Source organism: Macrotis lagotis, chromosome X (assembly GCF_037893015.1).
Source record: "Macrotis lagotis isolate mMagLag1 chromosome X, bilby.v1.9.chrom.fasta, whole genome shotgun sequence".
In the NCBI taxonomy this organism is placed as follows: Eukaryota; Metazoa; Chordata; class Mammalia; order Peramelemorphia; family Peramelidae; genus Macrotis; species Macrotis lagotis.
Window position 1 is genome coordinate 153,352,528 of NC_133666.1, and position 21,697 is coordinate 153,374,224.

At 35.2% G+C, this 21,697-nt stretch overlaps 1 protein-coding gene across 1 annotated transcript in view; it reads right to left on the reverse strand.

The window, feature by feature from the left end:
- Positions 1-21,697, reverse strand: part of LOC141501315 (selenocysteine insertion sequence-binding protein 2-like) — a 76,153-nt gene that overhangs the window by 15,336 nt on the left and 39,120 nt on the right. Inside the window, exons 12-17 of the mRNA XM_074205201.1 lie at positions 21,176-21,342; positions 20,064-20,202; positions 17,224-17,401; positions 15,781-16,001; positions 8,100-8,254; positions 3,557-3,752 (exon numbers count right to left, since the gene is read on the reverse strand). Of these exons, the coding sequence (XP_074061302.1) occupies positions 3,557-3,752; positions 8,100-8,254; positions 15,781-16,001; positions 17,224-17,401; positions 20,064-20,202; positions 21,176-21,342 (1,056 nt within the window). The remainder of the gene's footprint in view (positions 1-3,556; positions 3,753-8,099; positions 8,255-15,780; positions 16,002-17,223; positions 17,402-20,063; positions 20,203-21,175; positions 21,343-21,697) is intronic.

Consider the following 21,697-nt stretch of genomic DNA (forward strand, 5'->3'; position numbering starts at 1 on the left):
CAATACCTTGCAACAAGAAAGCAAAACCTTAGAAAGTACAATTGGACAAATACAGAATGAGAATAAATCTCTCAGATCTTCAAATGGGCAAATGCAAAAAGAAATTAATTCTCTCAAAACCTCAACTGGTCAAATGGAAAGCTCTTTCAAAAGTAGAATTGACCAACTGGAAAAGGAGTTGCAAAAGGTTAATGAAGAAAACTCCTCCCCAAAAAAAAGAATGGAGTCTACAGAAACTCATGACTCCATGAGACAGCAAGAGTCAGTTAAACAAAATCAAAAAAATAGAAAAAAATAGAAGCAAATATAAAATACCTCATCAACAAAACCACTGACCTTGAGAATAGATCGAGGAGGGGTAACCTGAAAATTATAGGACTTCCTGAAAACATTTTTTTTTGCAAGGCAAACGGGGTTAAGTGGCTTGCCCAAGGCCACACAGCTAGGTAATCATTAAGTGTCTGAGACCAGATTTGAACCCAGGTACTCCTGACTCAAGGGCCAGTGCTTTATCCACTATGCCACCTAGCCGCCCCTTTCCTGAAAACATTGAAGAGAAAAAAAGCCTGGACTTAATATTACAGGATCTAGTGATAGAAAACTGCCCTGATATCATGGAATCGGAGGGCAAAGTAGTTATTGAAAGAATACATCGATCCCCACCAGAAAAAGATCCTAAAATGAAAACACCAAGGAATGTTGTGGCCAAACTCCAGAACTATCAGATAAAAGAGAAAATCCTGCAAGCAGCCAGAAACAATTTAAATATCAAGGAGCCACAGTAAGGATCACACAGGACCTGGCTGCATCAACATTAAGGGATTGAAGGGCCTGGAATGAAATATTTCGAAGAGCAAGGGAGCTTGGAATGCAGCCAAGAATCTACTTTCTTGCAAAGCTGAGCCTTCTCTTCCAGGGAAAAGGATAGACATTTAACGAAATGGAAGAATTCCAAAAATTTCTGATGTAAAGACCAGAGCTAAACAGAAAATTTGGACATCAAACAGGAGGTTCAAGAGACACATGAAAAGGTAAAGAACTTATCCTGGAGTCACTGCTTGCAGTATGATCCCTCCTACTGTTGCAGCCTCAGTCCTACTGGCCAATCCTACCTTAGGCTCCACTATGTTTCAGGACACTGCAGATGGAAACCTGCTCATTTTGGACAGATCTATTTGAATACTTCAGCATTTTAACTCCAAATGATATTTAAGTGTCCTGCCAACAAATGGCCCCTGTTTAATGTTACTTGTGTCACAGATGGAAAAGCTCTTTCACCATCAAATTTGCCTGCCTCCAATCTGCCTCCTGCAGGCAGCAAATGAAATTTGACATAGTGGATAGATACTGGACATGGACCTGGATTCCAGTTCCTTCTTTAAAAGACTTAATGCTGGGTGACCAAAAGCAAGTTAAGATACCCTTTCTGAGCCTGTTTCTTCATCTACAAAATGGATTTTATGGGTAGGTCAATGAACTCTTGGTGGAATAGTGAACTGTCCCAATCATTCTGGAAAACAATCTGAAACTATACCCCAAGGGTTATAAAAATGAACATACCTTTTGATCAGTGAATACTTCTATTAGGTCTGTACTACAAATATATCAAAGATAAAGGGAAAGGATTTATATGTACAAAAAGATTCAGAGTAGCTTTTTTGTAGTGGCAAAGAATGGAAATTGAGGGATTTCTCATCAATAGGGGTTTGGTTAAATAGGATGTGCCAATGATTGTAATGAAGTAACACTGTGGTATAAGAAATGACAAGAGAGGAAGTTTCAGAAAAAAACATGCCAAGATCTATATGAACTGATGCCATGTGAAGTGAGCAGGATCAGGAGAACATTGTACCAGTAATGTTATAATGATGATCAACTGTGAAAGACTTGGCTACTCTGATCAATGCAATGATCCCAGACAATTCCAAAGGATTCAAGATAAAAAGATGCTATACACCTTCAGAGAGAAAACTGATGGACTCAAGTAACAGAAGCATATTTTCTTTCTTTTTTTTTGCTTTGTTTTGTGATTTAGCTAATATGGAAATATTTGTTTTGCAAGGCAAATGGGGCCCAAGGCCACACATCTAGGTAATTATTAAGTGTCTGAGGTCACATTTGAACTCAGGTACTCCTGACTCCAGGGCTGTTGCTCTATCCACTGCACCACCTAGCTACCCCCTAATATGGAATACGTAATATGGAAACATTTTGCATGATTTCACATATATAACTGATATTTGCACATATTGTTTGCCTCTTCAGAAGGTGGGGGAGAGAGGTGGGATGGTAGGAGACATTCTGGAATTCAAAATTTAACAAGAAAATGTTTAAAATAAAAATTTTTAAATAAAAAAAAAACAATCTGAACAGGATAGAACTATGGACCAATGAGATTTAATGTTTCTTTAGAGAGATAAACATCAAGTTCTAAAAGACTGCTATGATGACCAATATATCTAGGGGCTAAGGAGGATCCTAAGTAGTCAAAAATGCTACTATAATGTAATATTAAAATAAGCATGGAAAACAAATGGTCTCAGTCATCTGTGTGCAGTATTCATCCTATAAATTCCATTATAGGAATGACACTGACAAGTTAGTGCAAAGAAGTCAGAGAATCAATAAAAAAGTGCTATTTGAGGATTAATTTAAAGAAACTATGGACATTTAATCTAGAAAAGCAACTTAACGGGAAACATGACAGCTAATTTCAAGCACATATAGGGCTGTCACATGGAAAAGGAATTAGATTTATTCTATTTGGTCCCAGAGGGGAGAATTTAGAGCAATGACTACAAAATGCCATAGAAAAGCAGAGAGTCAAATTAAAGGAAAAATTCCCTAATAATCAGAGCTATCCAAAAGTAGAATAGAACCCTTTAGGAAAGAGAGAGGGTACCCCTCACAGGAGTCTTTCAGCAAAAGCTGGATGATGAGATAAGTAGAAGAGGGAATTTTGTTCAGGTAAAAATTGAAACAGATAACCTATCAAAAGTTTCTTGTAGCCCTGATATTCTTCTGTATTAACTACTTGATCTTAAGAAAGTAAGAATGTATGGGGTTTCAGTTTCTTCCATAAAGGAAGGTATCAATAATGTATAGGAAAACAGCATTTAGGATTTAGAATTTGATCACTGCAGGAACCTCATGTGACCAGAGGTCTGATGGTAAAGCCTACCTCTAGGCAGACAGTGTTACACAATGAAGCATACATTTCCAAACATGACCAGTGTGTTGATCTGTTTTTACTAGATTGCACTTATTTGTTATAAGAGAGGGTTATATTGGAGACAAGTGTGTAAAGTCATTGAGATGTTATAATTTTAAAAAATCATCAATAAATCTTTTTTTTTTTAATTATAATAAGGTTAATGATCTTTAGGATCCCTTTTACCTTTGATATTCCATAAACTTCAGTAAGTATTATGATCTCAAATTATATTGTAGTAATTTTTGTTATGCTGATCTTAGGAACACTGGTTAAAGTAGAAGAAAAATTATCATTATCAAACAATAAGAATTTCAAACAAAAGTCAACCTGAGTGCCACTTACTGTAATTTGGTTCTTCCTCTTTTGTGTCAGCTGTTTTATTAAGTTCTGAAGAGCCACTCTCGCCTTGTGGAGTAAGCAAGGGGGATATAGGATTCTCTGTCTCTTGTGTTTCAGTTCCTTCTTTTAAAGTTGATAACATAACCTTATATGCCTGTCTGGCTTCCATTGTAAGCTCTATCATTTTGTGAAACTGATCCTGAGGCAAAAGAAAAAGTAAATTGGTGATTTTCCGAACATTAACTAGTAAGTTAGTTTAATTATTCTTTCTTAAGATCTTTATCTTAAATTTTTAGAAGGATGTCAATACTAGAATAAAAAAGTAGAGCTTTGTAACAATAAAAGGAAGAAATAATTATCTTAATAAATTATTTGTTGAAAATGGATGGAGTAGCAGCAATGAAGGGTAAAGAGAGTCAACAGTTTAATGACTAAGTAAAATTAAGGTGGTTCAAATGCAACCTGTTCATTGTTCATAGGGCCTACACCACTTGTTTCCCTTAGGTTGCCTGATCTGGCTACATTATCCTCTACTCTTTAATTCCTTTGCTTTCTTGTCCAAATCTATTATATTTTGTCAAAAAAATACTTTCTGGACTGTTAACCATCATCCAACTCCTTCGCTCCTATTTACACGCAGCTTCCCAGAGATACAAGAAATCAAGAAAACTTGGTGATTTACATTACCTAATCTCAACTGGGTTATCCCATCACAATCATTGTAGCAAAGCAATCCTTTAATAATCAACTTGCTATTCTACTCACCAGAGTGATTGTCTTAGATCTCTCCTCCGGCAAAGAATTTACCTCATACTTGATTGAAAAAAATCCAAGCCACTGGCTACAAGCTCTTTTTTCTCTTTCTCCTTATTTCATGGCACTCATCATGTATCTTCCCCCACTCTTCCCATCAATCCATCTCAGATAGAGATAGCCCTTCTCTTCACCAAGGCAAACTTTAGTCATCAGTCACAGATAACAGTAAAAACTTATGACTGTTTCTTCTTTCATCTAACACACTTTGAAATGCCTCAAGACAATCATGTAGCCAACAGTTTTCTCTTTTTCCAGGATAATCATTCCCAGTTCCTTAAATTAATCCCCATAGATATATAAAATCATTATTATTCCTAGCTCGATTTAAGCTCAATTTAATTCATTTATTAAATGCCTAAACATGCCGGTCATTGTAAATTGCTGGGGGACAAAAAGATAAAGATAAAAACAATTCTTCCCTACAAGAAGCTTATATTGTATAAGAAGAGACAGCTAGCAAAACTACAGAAACATATTCCAAATAAATACAAAATAGTTTAGGGAAGAAGGGTATTGGAAGGTGGAAAGAAGTAGGAAAGCCTTTATATAAGTGTGTAAGCATCATCTTTTTAAATGAGAAATTAAAATTAGAAAGAAGTCAAGGAATACTTTCTAGGCATGGGAGACAATCAGAACAAAGAAATAGAGATAGGAGATAACAAAGTATAAAGCGTGAGTAAAAACAATGAAGGCTAGTTTGTATAGAATGCAATGAAGGAGCTGGAAAGATAGGTTGGGGACAGATGGTGAGAGCTTTAAAAGCCAAATGGAAGAGAGTCTATTTGATCCCAGACAAAAACATGGAAACAGATCTGAATTTCAAAGAACGTAACTTCAGCAGGTTTGTGGAGGATGAATTGGAATTGAGAAATTTTTGAATTAGTGATCAATTAAGAAACAATTTTAGTCATCTAGTTAAGTGAGAGATGAGGATCTGGCCTAAGGTAATGATAGCCTGAAAAGTGAAAAGCAAAGTTGTATACTGGTACTTCCTCAAACACTAACTTCTCAGTTCCTTGATTTACTTATTTCCCAAGATCTACTCCTCAAGTCCGACACAGTTACACAAAAACATCATAGCTCTGATCTTGCCATAAGCATTAAGAATTCCACCATCCATTTTCATGAAATCTGAAATTTCTTTATTTGATCATCTTTAGTCATTCTGGCTTTTACTCTGCCTTGCAAATCTATTATTCATCCTTAGTATGATTCCCAATCCCTCTACCCCTAAATTCCCAAGTGTTTAACCCTACACTAACCACTCTCTCCTCCCTTTCCCATCTTAATCCCTTGGTGAATGAGTTCAACTTTATATAATTATCTTTCTCCAGTCCTTTGCCCTCTTAATCTACCAATCTTGCCGTATCAATTCCTAGGCTTGAATTACTCCTACCATCCACATGATTTCAATAGGGCACTCATAATTTCCTACATAATCTCAGCTGTGCCCATGAGATGTGGCAAGGCAATCTTTTCACATACCCCTGATTCACTACCTCAATTCACCATAATAGCTTTACTCACCTTTTACAACCTTCCTCAAAGACCTCATAGCTCTGCTGTCTCCCATCCTTTCACCTAAGAACACTGACTCATATTTACTGAAAAAAATTGAGACCATTTTACCAAGAGTTCCCTCATCTCTCCTCTTATCTCACACCATTTAGATACCTTCCCTAACCATTTCATCCTTCACCCTTGTTTCACATGAAAGATGGTTCTTCTTGCCAAGTCAAGCCCCTCTATATACTTATTTTATCCTGTCTTCCCCAGAACATCATCCCTTTTAACATCCACTCAATAACAAATCATTTTCTCAACTATTCAGTTTCTCTGTCAACTGGGAACTTCTGACACCTAAAAACACAACCATATCTTTCTTCATAAAAACCATCCATTCCCTTGAGTTGTATCTATATTTCTCCTTTCCTTCTTGATTAAACTACTTGAGAAGGTCATATGCAACTGATGGCTCCATTCCTTTTCTCTCACTCTCTTCTCAACTCTCTTAATCTGGCTTCCAATTTCATCTTTCCACCAAAACTACTCTCTACAAAGTTACCAATGGTGTCTGAATTGCCAATCTAATAGCATTTTCTTAACCTTCATCTTTCTTGATGTCTTTGCAACCGTTGACACAATTGATACTTTTCTCCCTGATACTCTTTTCTTGAAGAGATTTGGCTTAATCATCTTTTCTATGCAGATGAATCTCAGAACTATTTATTCAGTCCTTATCTCTAATCTTACATTTACAACTGCCTACTGGACATCTCAAACTGGATGTCCTATAAACATCGTAAAACCAACATCCAAAAGTGAACTCATTAAAATCCTCTTCCTCCTCCACCCCAACCATACCTTCTTGCTTGCTTTCTTTTTTGGGGGGGGGGGAGGGAATGGGGTTAAGTGACTTGCCCAAGGTCATACAGCTAGGGAATTATTAAGTGTCTGAGGCCAGATCTGAACTCAGGTCTTCCTGATTCCAGCTCTATCCACTGAGCCACCTAACTTCCCCCAACCATACCTTCTTACAAATTTTCCTTTTTTCTGTCAAGGGCATAACCAGCCTGTCAGGTATACAATTCTATGTTATGCTATCCATGACTTTTTATTCTCTCTTCCCATCCCACCCTCACATTCAATTAGCCTCAAATTTTGTCAACTTTACTTTTTTAATATCTCTCATAAATGCCCTTTTATCTGACAATGACTGGTCTAGTCCCTCTGCATCTTGCAGCTGCACTATTATGGCTATATTGTGTACAGCTGGCTGACTTGGCAAATTGGTTATCCCAAGCCCTCTTAGTTTTAAGTTATTTGCAAAGTTGATTAAGTGAATCAAGCCATTGTTAAAATGTTAAACATGAGGCAAGGACACATCCTTTAAAAATTCAACTAGAGACCTACTTAAAATATAGTCTTAGTAATAAACAAAAGAAAAATTCCATGCTAACACATCCCAATCTTCATTTCCTAAGTTGGCAATAAAATCTTTTTTAAAGCATTTTATGATCAAAATAATAGTAAAGCTTATTTTTCTCAAAGATAAAAGGTATTAAAGTTCTTATGTTTAAAATATTAGGAAGAGGAGAAAGAGTAGTAGCTGCAGATAACATTTATAGAACATTCAGTTTTTGCAGAGCAGAGCACTATAAATACACACACACACACACACACACACACACACACACACACGTATATGTACCTCAAATGATAGTACACAATGCAATTAATAACTACCTTAAAGAGACTATAAGAAGGGAGATGATGCTAACCTTGGTTTGGACCCTACTGGGTAAATTCAGACTTTGATCAGTCTCACTCCTCCCCCACATTGTCAGTCCAAATTTCTCCATTATCATTTATAAATTATAACACTCCCTACCCACCTTTTGGAGACACTGAAAACAAATGAGAAGAAATATGAAAAAAAAGTTAAGTGTTTTATAAACTGAGACTAGAATCTTTGCAAGTGTTCTGAAAATTAGGGTCCATGAATTTCTTTCAGAAACTCCATGAACTTATTATTTTAACTAACCTCTACCTATAGTTAAATATTTTTGAACTGTTATTCAAAAATATTTTTTTGAGAAGATATCTATAGACTCCACCAAAAAGGTTCATGTCACCAAAAGGATTAAGGACCTTGCCTCTAAAGTAAGGATAAGATGGCTGGTCTCAGTGTTAAAACAAAGAAAAAAAAATGAGTGCACATTCAGCTCACCTGCGCACCATCATAGCTGAAAATTCCCACCACACTGACTGGTACTACTTTGTTTACACTCCGACCCAGAGCTTTTCGGTTGAGAGCAAACACAAATGGGACATTCTGTTCACAGGCATAATCAATAATGGTATGTAATGTCTCATCCAACCCACCTAGAGCAAAGAAGGTAGAAAGTGGTAGAGAGATATTACAATGGAATGTCAGATTTGCTAAGAAAAGACACTCTTCAGTCTTTATATTAAATGAAAATAAAATGAAAACAGCAATAATCAAGAAACTTTATGTCATCTAAAAAATGGAAAGCCACCTTTTTACAGCAAACACAATATACTAATTGAACCAGTATCGTTTAAAAACTCTATGATACTCATTTCTATTTAAAAGAAAGTTATAAACTATTCATTTTAATACAATCTAAAAACAAATTAAAAAAGTGTTCTAAGTCCCAGGTAGCAGAACTATGGAAAAGTCAACTCCCATAACCGGTCAGTTAACTGGCACTTATTATAGAAGCTCTGTGTCAGGTATTGTACCAAGCAATGGACAAAAAATTAAAAAAACTGTCCCTGCTCTCCAGGAGCCCTTGGTCTGATGGAGCAGACATCATGAAGACAACTACATACAAATCAGAGGGAGGCAGAGCACTAAACTCATCCCTTTCTAGAGGGCAGCACTGAAGACTTTCATCCCCTTCCACCTTCCATCTATCTTTAATTCAACTTGGTTTGGAATGAGTTTTCTCCCCAGTCTCTATGGAACAAGTTCCCTCCCCATTTCCAAGCTTCTTTTTGTATAGTCTTCTCTCATTAGACTATAAACACCTAGAGGGTAGAGACTGTTTTTCTTCTTATTTGTATCCCTAGTGTTTGGCAGATCCTGGTGTTTAACAAATGCTTATTAAATTGAATTGGGGGCAGTTGCATAAGGACAGCTTCTTATAGAAGCTCTGCCTTTAACTGAGACATGAAGGAAGTTCATGGGGAAGTTGGGAGGTAGGTATGAGAAGGAATAGAATTCCAAGCACGGAGGACAGTCTGTGAAAAGGCAAGGAGTTAGGAGAAAGAGTGTTATTCGTAACAAGAGCGAGGAGGGCAGTGCTTCAGAATTACAGGACATATGAAGGAGATTATGACACAAGAGGAGAACCAGGTAGGAAGGGGCCAGGTTATGAGAGGATATAAAAATAAAATACAGGATTTTATAATTGATCCTGGAGGTAACAGAGCCAGGAGAGTTGTTTCAATGCGGGAAAGAGGGTGTAGGTAGGTGGGTGAGTGATGTGGTCAGACCTCTGTTTTAGGAAGATTAATTTGACAATTGAGGGGAGAATGGCCTGGAGCAAACAGACTTGAGTCAAGGAGACTAACCAGCAGGTCACTGCAATAGTCCATGCTGGCAAACCATCTAAATTTACATATAAGGAAAGAGATTCATGATCTTTAGAGTCTATACTAATGGAGTAACCTTTTCTGATGAAGAAAGTTCATAAGAAAATTTTTTTTGTACATCCTCCTCAAAATGTGTATTTATTTTACTTATAAATTATATGTATGTATTATTGCACTAATAACTATATGTTACAAAAATAGCTTCAAGTCAACTGAGAGACAAGAGAGTTTAATTTAGTAGAGGGGTAATATAGTTTGACTTGTAAAATTTCAGGACAAGAAAACACTTTGAAAGTCTCTTGAAATGTTTTACAAGATTTAATCAGAATATCCTGTTTCTTCTTAGATTAAGTGAGGATAGTATATAATTTACTTCAAAGGAAGAAAAACTGAGGCTGTATGCTCCATACTTATGGAAGTATGGGACGTCCTTTATCCTTCTCCCTTATTAGGAATTTTTATTTTAATAAATGAGAAATGTTCTACATAGCCATTTTGGTATGGATGCCTAGGGGAGATGGGGTGAGGTGTGTGCAGAGAATAGTAACAACTAAAAATTAGAATAGAATATTCTCCATTTACTTTGGGGAAGAAATATTTTACTGCCATTATGATACTCAATATTTATATAAGGGAGCTAAATCTAGCCTTTCACTAAAAGAATTTCTATATTTCATTGGCTATCATGTTTCTTTTAACAAAAGCTGGAAAAGTAAAAAAATTAAAAAAAAACCCAACTTGTTAACATAAAGATCCAATAAAAATTCACTGTATCTGTATCTAAGTCATTTAAAGAATGTTTTAAAAAATATCTCCAATACCAGAAAGCTCAGTTAAAAATCACAGAATTTTGGGGGGTGTTTTAAAAATGAAGGTGGAATTAATTACTAGTAATTTGAAGTTCTTATAAGAACTTAAAGATAAAGAGATTATTATAGTTAGTGTAGTGAGTTTCTACTAATGCACTCTGCCATCAGTGTAAGTTTTATTCTACATTGTAAAGAAGTTTAAGTCAAGAACTAATTTAAACATAAAAGTCATCAGGTACAAATGAATGTAGGTCTTCAGCATGATTACAGGTTTGAATACTGATTGTGTTTAATAATGGCAACAATAAGACAAAACACCATTAGGGATGTATCCAAAGCAATTCTTAGGTTAAAATTTCTATCTTCAAATATTTTCATCCAAAAAAAAATTTTAATCAAAAATAAATAAAAATAAAACTCAACATTCATTCTGTTGTGCATGACACTTCTTGACCTGTAGATCATATTGTTCATGGAGTTTTCTTGGCAAAGATACTGGAGTGGCCTGCCACTTTCTTTAGAGAATCACCTTTTTCTCATACCAGGGCAGAGACCAAGATTTAGGCAATTATCTGAAATTGGATTTAACTTCAGGTCTTCCTTTCTCTAGTCCCAGCACTCTATCTACTGAGCCATACTAGTTGAACCACAATACCACGTAGGTAATGTTGATGTGTAGTTTTCCAAGTCAAAAATCTGACCTGCCAGGATCTGTTTCTATTTGAGGTTGACAAAAATGCACTAAATTTTCAATAGGAAAAGTATTATCTTAATATTAATGACAAGAAGAATGTAGCAAAAGATGCATTTTTACATGTCTCTTTGTGTGTGTATGTTTGTACACATAGTAGATAACATGAGAATAAATGGATCTTTCATCAGAGTAAGTAGCACCTATCTATAATTAGGAACTGCATTATATGTACTGGAGAAAAATTAGAGGCCTTTCTATTAAAAATAGAGTAAAGACAGAATGTCTGTTAATATACATTTACTTAATATATCAGCAATGCTACCATGACAATAAGAGTATGAAAAGAAATCAAATGAACAAGGATAGACAAAGAGAAATTAAATTGAGTTTTTTTTTTTTAGGTTTCTTGCAAGGCAAATGGGGTTAAAGTAGCTTGCCCAAGGCCACACAGCTAGGTAATTATTAAGTGCCTGAGGCCACATTTGAACTCAGGCACTCCTGACTCCAGAGCTGGTGCTCTACCCACTGCGCCACCTAGCTGCCCCAATTAAATTGATTTTTGCAAGATAATTGAAATGATAACTTCAATAAGGTTGCAGAAAAAAAGGGAATTCAAATAAATCATCAGCATATTTGTTTAATAGCAACAAAATCCTTCAGGAAAAGGGGAAAAAAATTTCATTTAAAATTACTACATCATCAAATTATAAAATAAACAAGAAGGAAATTAAGAAGGTAAATAGATTGTTAGAAAAACCTAGACATGATAGACCTATGGAGGAAACTGAATGGGGATAGAAAGGAATATACATTTTTCCCGGCAGTACAAGTCACTTACCCAAAAATTTACCACATACTAGGACATAAAAACTGCAGAAAGGCAGAAATAGTGAATATATCTTTCTCAGACATAATGCAAGAAAAATTATATGCAATACTGGGTCAGGGAGATACAGACCCAGAACTAATTGGAAACTAAATAACCTCATTTTAAAGAATGAGTGGATCAAGGAACAAATTACAGAAATAATTAACTATTTCATCCTACATAATGACAATAATGATACAACATACCAAAACCTATGGGATACACTCAAGGAGACTGTCAGGGGCTATATTATATCTTTAAATGCTTGCATGAATAAATTAGAGAAAGACAAAAATCAATGAACTAATTATGCAACTAAAAAAAATAGAGAAAGAACAAATTAAGACTTATGGAAAAAGGTGCTGCCCATCTCCAGAAAAAGAACTGGTGGAGCCTGAATATAAATCAAAGATACTTTTTCTTTACTTTACTTTTCTTAACTTTTTTTGCATTGATTTCTTCTTTTTCTCAAGAATTTCCAGGGATTCAACTGGAAAAAGTGCAAAAGAAGGCAGCTTAGCCTTGCAGACCTAAAATTACATTATAAAGCATCAGTCATCAAAACTGTCTGTTACTGGCTAAGAAATAGAGTCGTGGGGGCAGCTAGGTGGCGTAGTGGATAAAGCACCAGCCTTGGAGTCAGAAGTACCTGGGTTCAAATCCGGTCTCAGAAACTTAATAATTACCTAGCTGTGTGGCCTTGGGCAAGCCACTTAACCCCATCTGCCTTGCAAAAACCTAAAAAAAAAAAAAAAAAATAGTCGTGGATCAGTGGAATAGACTATGTGCAATAGCAGGAAATGATTATATTTAATCTGCTGTTTGATAAACCTAAAGAGTCCAGCTATTGGGATAAAAACTCTCTCTTTGATAAAAACTGTTGGGAGAATTGGAAGTTAGCATGGAAGAAACTTAGATTAGACCAACACCTCACACCCTATACCAAGGTAAGATCAAAGTGGATACAAGATTTAGACATTAAAAAAAACCAATATTATAAGCAAACTAGAAGATCAAGGAGTAGTTTACCTGTCAGATCTATGGAAAGGGAAGCAGTTTATGACCAAGGAAGAGATGGAGAAAATCATTAAAAACAAAGTAGATATCTTTGATTACAGTAAATTAAAAAGCATTTGCACAGACAAAACCACTGTAACCAAGATCTAAAGAAATGTGCTAAATTGGGAAACAATTTTTGCAACTAGTATTTCTGACAAAGGACTAGTTGCAAAAAAGAACTGAGTCAAATTTTCAAAAAAATCAAGCCATTCCCAAATTGACAAATGGTCAAAGGATATGTAAAGGCAATTTACAGCTGAGGAAATCAAAGCAATCCATAGTCATATGAAAAAATTGCTCCAAATCATTGATTATTAGATGAATGCAAATTAAAGCATCTCTGAGATAACACCTCACACCCTTCAGACTGGCCAATATGACCAGAACGAACAATGATCAATGTTGAAAGGGATGTGGGAAATCTGGGACACTAATACATTGTTGGTGGAGCTGTGAACTCATCCAACCTTTCTGGAGAGAAATTTGGAATTATGCCCAAAGGGCAACAAAAACGTACCTACCCTTTGATCCAGACCCACTACTGGGCCTATAGCATGAAGAGATTATGAAAAAGGGTAAAAACATCACTAGTACAAAAATATTTACAGTAGCCCTTTTGTGGTGGCAAAAAATTGGAAATTAAGTCAATGTCCTTCAACTGGGGAATGGCTTAACAAACTGTGGTATATGTATGTCAGGGAACACTATTGGTCTATTAGAAACCAGGAGGGATGGGAAGCCTGGAAAGATTTGCATGAACTGATGCTGAGTGAGATGAGCAGAACTAGAAAAACACTGTACACTCTAACAGCAACATGGGGGTGTTGATCAACCTTGATGGACTTGCTCATCCCTTCAGTGCAACAACCGGGAACAATTTGGGGCTATCTGCAATGAAGAACACCATCTGTATCCAGAGAAAGAATTATGGACTTTGAACAAAGACTGTTACCATCAAATTAGGGGAAAAAAATGTTATATTATTTTGTAATTTTACTATCTCATACTTATTTTTCTTCCTAAAGGATATGATTTCTCGGTCATCACATTCAACTGAGATCAATGTATAACATGGAACCAATTTAAAGACTAACAGAATGCCTTCTGTGGGGGGTGGAGGAAGGGAAGCAATAGGGGAAAAATTATAAAACTCAAAATAAATAAAATCTTTCTTTAAGAAATTAATTTTGGATCGAGGTACAACATAGAAACAAAGTAAAGACTGACAGAGTGCTATCTGTGGGGTGGGGGGGTGGGGAGGGACACAAGATTGGGGAAAAACTGTCAAAAAAATAATATCTTTAATAAAAATTAAAATTATAAAAAAGTAAATAAAAAATAAAAACAAATTAATAAAAATAAAATTATTATATCACATTGGCTAATATAACAAAAAAAAAGGAAAATGATAAATAGTAGAGGGGATTGTAAGAAAACTGGGCACTAGTGCAATACAGGTGGAGTTGTGAATGACATCATTCTGAAGAGCTATTTGGAACTATGCCAAAAGGGCTAAAAAATTGTGTATACCCTTTGATCTAACAACTGCTAGAACTGTATCCCAAAGACTTTCTTTTTAAAAAGGGAAAAGAATTTATTTTTTACAAAAAAATTCATAGCAGTTTTTTTGTTGTGGCTAAGAATTGGAAATTGAGAGGATGCCGATTTATTGGGGAATGACTGAACAAGTTGTGATATATGACTGTCATGGAATATTAAAGGAAACAATAAGCAGGATGATTTTAAAAAAAAGCTGGAAAAACTTACATGAACTGATGCAAAGTGGAAAGAGAATGGTGTACAATACTATAATAATGGGGACAGCTAGGTTGCAGTGGATAGAGAACCAGCCCTGGAGGCAGTAGTACCTGAGTTCAAATTGGGCCTCGGGCACTTAATAATAATTACCTAGCTGTGTAGCCTTGGGCAAATCACTTAACCCCATTGCCTTGCAAAAAACCCTAAAAATAATAAAAATAAAAAATACTATACGATGAAGAACTGTGAATGACTTTGCTATACTCAGCAATACAATGATTCAAAACAATCCCAAAAGAACTAAGCATACATTTTGTCTCCAGAAAAAGAACTAATATTGTTTGAATACAAATTGAAGTCACTTATTACGACTCCTGTCACATCCTTTTATTTGAGCATTATTGTACAAAATGACTAATATGGAAATGTTTTATAGGACTGCATATCTATAACATTAAATAATTGCTTACTGTCTCATGGGAAGGTAAGGAAGGAGGGAGGGAGGAATAGAACTTGGAGGAATAGAACCTAGAAAAAAAAGTTTTAACTGGGGGGGAAAATAAATTCTATTGAAACAAAAAAAAGATGGGAAATTTTTTTGGAGGGCTCAAAACCACATGAAGCCTGAAGTGTAGGGATCATTGGCTATGCCTATAGTCTTTTGCCTTTTGCTGAGGGCCCTACACAACCCTACCCAGTTGGGTAAATTTGCTTTATACAAATAAAGATTAATTCTGTGACTACAGTTAATACTGGAACCAAAAAATGAATTGCAGAGAATATATAAAGCATATCTTTTGATTAACTTCAGTAAATTGATCAAATTCATGCTCATTTGCTATTGGGCTACAAAGAAAACAAATCTTTCAAGAAATTCATGTTCCTGGGGGCGGCTAGGTGGCACAGTGGATAAAAGCAACAGCCCTGGAGTCAGGAGTACCTGGGTTCAAATCCGGTCTCAGACACTTAATAATTACCTAGCTGTGTGGGCCTTGGGCAAGCCACTTAACTTCGTTTGCCTAAAAAAAAAAAAAAAAAAAAAAAAAAAAAAAAAAAAATTCATGTTCCCGGGCTCATTAAAAAGGGTTATAGTAGCACATACCTTTTGATTTACTCTTTTCACAGTTTGGAGAAATAATAACACATTTTAGTTTCTTGAGTTTCAGATGTTTGAGCACTTCTCTGAGTCCCATGACAAGCCGACGTTTGGTCTTTGCCTTTACTGGATCTTTCTGATACATACGATCTTGAAAACGAACCAGTTCTTTTAGAAGATCCATCACACAATCATCAACTTCCTTACTAAGCATTTGACTGCAATAACTAGAAGAAATATCACATGATTTTTAAAGTATTTTGACTGAATTATATATATGCACTTGGCTGCTATATAATCCTTTCTAAAATATTATGTACATGAAATATATCTATACACACACACACACACACACACACACACAAAATTGTACTTCAAGAAATAATAATTAGAAATTTGGTATTCCTACTGATTAAGGATAGATCTCTCCTCCAACTGTAACTTCCTCTCTTTTATCATCACCTTCTCAAATAATTTCCTGGTTTAAATATTTAAATTTATTCCTGAGTCTTAGCCCAATTCTAGCCATTTCAGCTACTAAATTTGAAACCCTTGTATAACATTAACTGTTAGTTTGCTTCACAGGAAGTCAAATTTATAGGGAAGGAGAGAATGAGAAGGAAGAATGATACAACAGAGGCTTTTGCATCCACTCAGAAGTGTTAGAAAAGACTCAAAACCACTCTCATTAGGACCCATGCATCACCCTATATACCCCCCCCCCCCCCCCCCCCCGCATGGCTAAAGGATGTCTCTATTAAGCATATGCAGAGAGAAGGTCTCAAAGACGTAAGATAAGATCTGTGTTAAGGCCTGACTCTGAGACACATTGTGACCCTGAAGAAGTTATTACATCTCTCACTGCCCCAGCTGACTCTCTAAGTCTTTTTTTTTTAGGGTTTTTTTTTTGCAAGGCAAATGGGGTTAAGTGGCTTGCCCAAGACCACACAGCTAGGTAATTATTAAGTGTCTGAGACCGGATTTGAACCCAGGTACTCCTGACTCCAGGGCCAGTGCTTTATCCACTGCGCCACCTAGCTGCCCCTCTCTAAGTCTTTAAGTTGCATAAAGGCGCTGGCCTGAAATGGTAAGGTTTTCACTAAAGAATCCCCAAACCGATGAAACTTCAGGTTTAATACTTTCCTATCCTCTTACAGGATTTAAGCTTTAATTGACATAAATGGAGACAAGATAGATAGACCTTTCCTCCAACACATAATGTTTGTCAATTTGGCAGAATTGCTAAATTCTTGTGCCAAAGATCTAACTGGTGAAGCAGGTGTTTATGATGTCAGAATATTATATGAAGGCAATCATTTACAATGGCAGATAGAACCTCAAAAACTATATTACAGTTAGCTTCATTACCATATGGACTTACTACTATGTTAAAGTATCATATGGAGAACTCAAAATAAATCGACAATGCACAGGCTTCCACATACTCACTCTCTAAATCTCCTACTGTGGATCTTTGGAAGAGGAGAAACTGATTGTGTAACAATAGGGCAAACTCCCACATCCTGTTGAAGTTCATGGCTTTCTAGGGGTTCTGCTGATGTGTTTTCCACTTCACCAGTAGAAGAATCAGGGACTGAGTCTTCTGTTCCTTCTATTTGTTCAAAATCTGAAACAAAAAAGTTCTGTACAACTTAATACAAACAAACAGGAAGGCTACCCCCTCTTCAAAGTCCAGCTTCCTTAAATGTAAGAAATATTCTAAGCTTGAACTCTTTGAACTTCTGTTTACTCTCTTCTGTAAAATGGGGATAACAAAGTACAACCTACTTTAAAGGGTTGATGTGCTGCTTTGTAAATCATAAAACCCTAAGCAATTTCAAAATCACCTACCCAGTGATCCCTCCAGTTACAGAATTACAGTTGGTTTACTCTTGTTATCTTATATAGCATACACTTCTACAATATAAACATAATATAATTCAAACAGCTGAACAATTATTCAGGAGAACATTGTTCTGGAAAAAGTGGAAACAATAATTATTTAGTGATAAGACTGAAAACTGGATTGTTTTCTACACATTAGCTTTCACTTGAAACAAATCACAACCTTTCTGAGTTTCAGTTTCTCATTTGTGAAATGAGAATTATAAAAGTGGCAATATGAGTTTCTCATAGATTTCTTAAGGATCAAATGAAATGATATATATCATGCTTTATAATCCTTACAAGTGTCACTGAGTCAATGGGAAAGAGAAATAAGCTTAAATCAGAAAGTTCTAGATTCAAGTCTTGGCTGTGATAAGACTAGCCAGTGTGATTATGGGCAGATTACATAACCTCTCAGCACCCCTAGGTACCTCTTTTAAGATTCTAAATTACAGACAAGGTGACAATCTAGATCAGTATCCATTTCAATGAGATCACAGAACTGGACTCTTCTCCCTTCCCCTGAAACCCCTCCCCTCTCCAAAAGATCATTGCTATTAATGGCAACAACAAAAATAGTAACATGACTGGGAAGCAACACATATCCCTCAAAAGGGAGAATATTTTGGTTTTAGATTTAACTTACAATGTCTTATTTTTTGAATTTCAAACTGATTTTAAAGTCAAAATTCACCCTAAATTTTGTCTTCCTCACATCCTAAGCAGCTTCACGACTTAATGGATAGAGAACTGATGTCAGAGCTGTGAAATGTGGGTTCAGGTCTCACCTCTGACATATACTGCCTGTGACCCTGGTCAAGTCACTATGTATAAATTGCCTGAGCAGCAGCTCTGTAAAGCTGTACAGTATAGAAAACATGATAATCTGAACTGGCAGAGAGAATTTCTTATCTAAAAATCAATAAGATGAATTTGAATCATGTTCTAGGTACATATGTGCTGTGTGACACTTAAAGAGTCATTCCCCAACTGTAAAACAGGGCTGTTGTAAAGAACACTTAAAATGATATATGTCATCTATTATCATCATCACCATCAAATTTATAACATTCAAATTATAATTTGTCCTAAAATAATAACACCAATGAAAAAACAAATCTATCCTCTCTAACTATACAAGATGCTTAAGAGACAGGAAAAAACTGTATATATCAATTATATTTAATGGTCTCAAGCAATCCACAAATAGTTATTAAATTACAACAATATGGCAGATACTAAGATAGACTCTAGGGTTTGGATATAAAAACCAAAACTGAACATTCAATTGTGTGTGTGTGTGTGTGTGTGTGTGTGTGTGTGTGTGTACACATAAATATACATATGCATGTAAAATAAATATAAAATAAATACAAGTTATTTAGGCAGAAAGGACACCTGGTTTTAGCACAGTGCAGTATTATAGCAAATTCTTAATAAATGCTTGACATGACTCATTTAGCAGTTAGAGTATCAGAAAAGGCTTCAAAGAGAAGGTGAACTAGGATCAATAACTTAAAAGAAGAGAGGAGTTATATGAAGTGCAATCAAGGTGTGGAGAAGTCAGTACAAAGACAGGAGGTGAAGTGTCACATGAAAAGAATGGAGAGAAGATCAGTAGTATGGACAATAGAGTATGGGAGAAGTAGAGTAAATATTAAGTTGTCAGGAACTTTAAAAGTCAAATTGGGTTTCTATTTGATCTGAGAGGCAACAGAGAACCACTGGAATTTACTAAAGTAGAGGAAAGTGACAACTAAACTTATGCATAAGGAAGTTCACTTTGGTAGCCATGAAAAAGATGAACCAGAATAGGGAGATTTAATATTGAGAGCTCAATCGTCCAGGTGAGAAGTGATAAGGACTTAAATTAAGGTAGTAACTTTCTAAATAGAGAGAAATCCTAAGTCAAGCATGAATACAGCCTTCTCATGGGATAATCAAAGATATACAAGAACAGAAACATTCACATTTGAAAATTATCAACTGCTAAGCCAAATGCACTAAAAAATTACACTAATAAAATTTTCTTTAGTAATACAGGAATCAAGAATGTTTGGGTTTAAAAAATATATACTAACTTGAATTTGAAGGAATTCCAAATTAAAATTATAAATCTTTTTTGTGGTACATATTTTGGAATGATGGATAAATTTTAACCATTTTCCAGGTTTGTTGTGAAGATAAATGAATAAAGCACTTAAGAGTGTCTGGTACATAAGCAAGAGTTACATAAATATTTATTGTTGTTGTTGTTATTATTATTATTATTATTATTATTATTGTTGTTGTTGTTATTCCATAAAAATACCAAGCACAGGTCACAACCCATCTATCATTACTGTTACTGCTATTTATTTTCAAGATTTAAGAAGTTAACACAACAAAAGAGACATCAGTACCTGACTGGCCAACCTGGTCTGGTGATCGATTATTAACATTATTTGCCGAATCTTGCTCAACATTCTGAGCTAATGCTGGAACTGAAAGTTGTTCTAAGAGATGTTTCTGTTTTCTTTCTTCTCGCTCTTTCAAAATAATCTTTAAAATAAAATTCAACAATAGTTGGTGACGTAAATAAAATGGAATAATCCAAGACTAGCTCCCATGGGGGGGAAAAAAAGCTGTCTAAGTAACAATGCTACAAATATACAAAAAATCCCCAAACTAATTAATGTTCTTTAGCTAGTCAATTACACAATTCACTATGTATTTCATACTGCACTCAACAGATGTGACATGTGTGTCCTCTGTTCATGCCTACTGATGCTTTTTTGTAGTTCTTCAGGTTCACATTCTTCTTAAGCAGCTAGATAGTGAAATATGGATAAAGAGCTGGTCCTAAGGTCTGAAAGACTTGAGTTCAAATTTTGTCTCAGAGACTTTGTAGCTATGGTCTGACACCTGACAAACCACAGTATTCTCATTTGTAAAATGGGAATAATAACAACTTCCCTTGGTAGTTGTTAAGGACAGGGTAAAATAGTACTCTAAAGCATTTCATAAACCATAAAGATTTATATAACTAATAGTTACTATTATCAGAATAGTTGAGTATGAGCCAACTCTCAATTAAAGAACATTAGAGAATATCAAAAATAGGGTAAAAAAAAACAATAAATGGTATCTCATAAACCTACAAATTAGACTAAATGCTGCTATTGTTTTCTTCTATTTTCTATGTCACCTTCAAAGAAAAATATATATAAAGTACAAATCACTAGCATATACATTACAGTTCTAAATAAACCTAATAATTTTCCCTTTAAGTGAAATAAATAATTATTCCTAAGCATATAAACTATATATTAGAGAAGAATTTTGAACTCACATGATATAATCTTTTGGATTGCTAATTAATAGATTTGAGTTATTAAGAACTAATGTTTTGAAACTGAATTCCTACCAAATAAGAATAGTCAACAAAAATTAAATAATAAAAACATATATAGATTAGTTGGAAGACCTTTCACCAATTTTTAATGTTTTGCATAAAGTAAAATTCAAAATATACCTTCTTCAGGGATGTTGGCTTTTTGGCCTTTGGAACTTCCCTTTGCTTGCCTTTCTTTATTAATGGAGAACTGGAATCCAATGGATTATGAGGAGACATCACTTGATTTAATCGGTGATTTTTCACCGATGTTGCTAATTCTTTGGAAAGTACTGGTACCGCACCAACTGAAAAGAAATTTACATGACAGAATAGTACACATTATTTTAACAAGTAATTGCCAGAGACCATAAGACTTTTTTTTTTTTTTTAGGTTTTTGCTAGTCAATGGTGTTAAGTGGCTTGCCCAAAGCCACACAGCTAGGTAATTATTAAGTGTCTGAGACCAGATTTGAACCCAGGTACTCCTGACTCCAGGGCCGGTGCTTTATCCACTGCACCACCTAGCTGCCCTGACCACAAGACTTTTAAAAAGTTCTAATATTCATTCAAACAGTTCAAAACTGGTTGGTTTTGTTAAATATTTTTTCTTTATTATGAAATCACACTTGTGACATTAGAGTGCAAGTGACATTAGAGTAT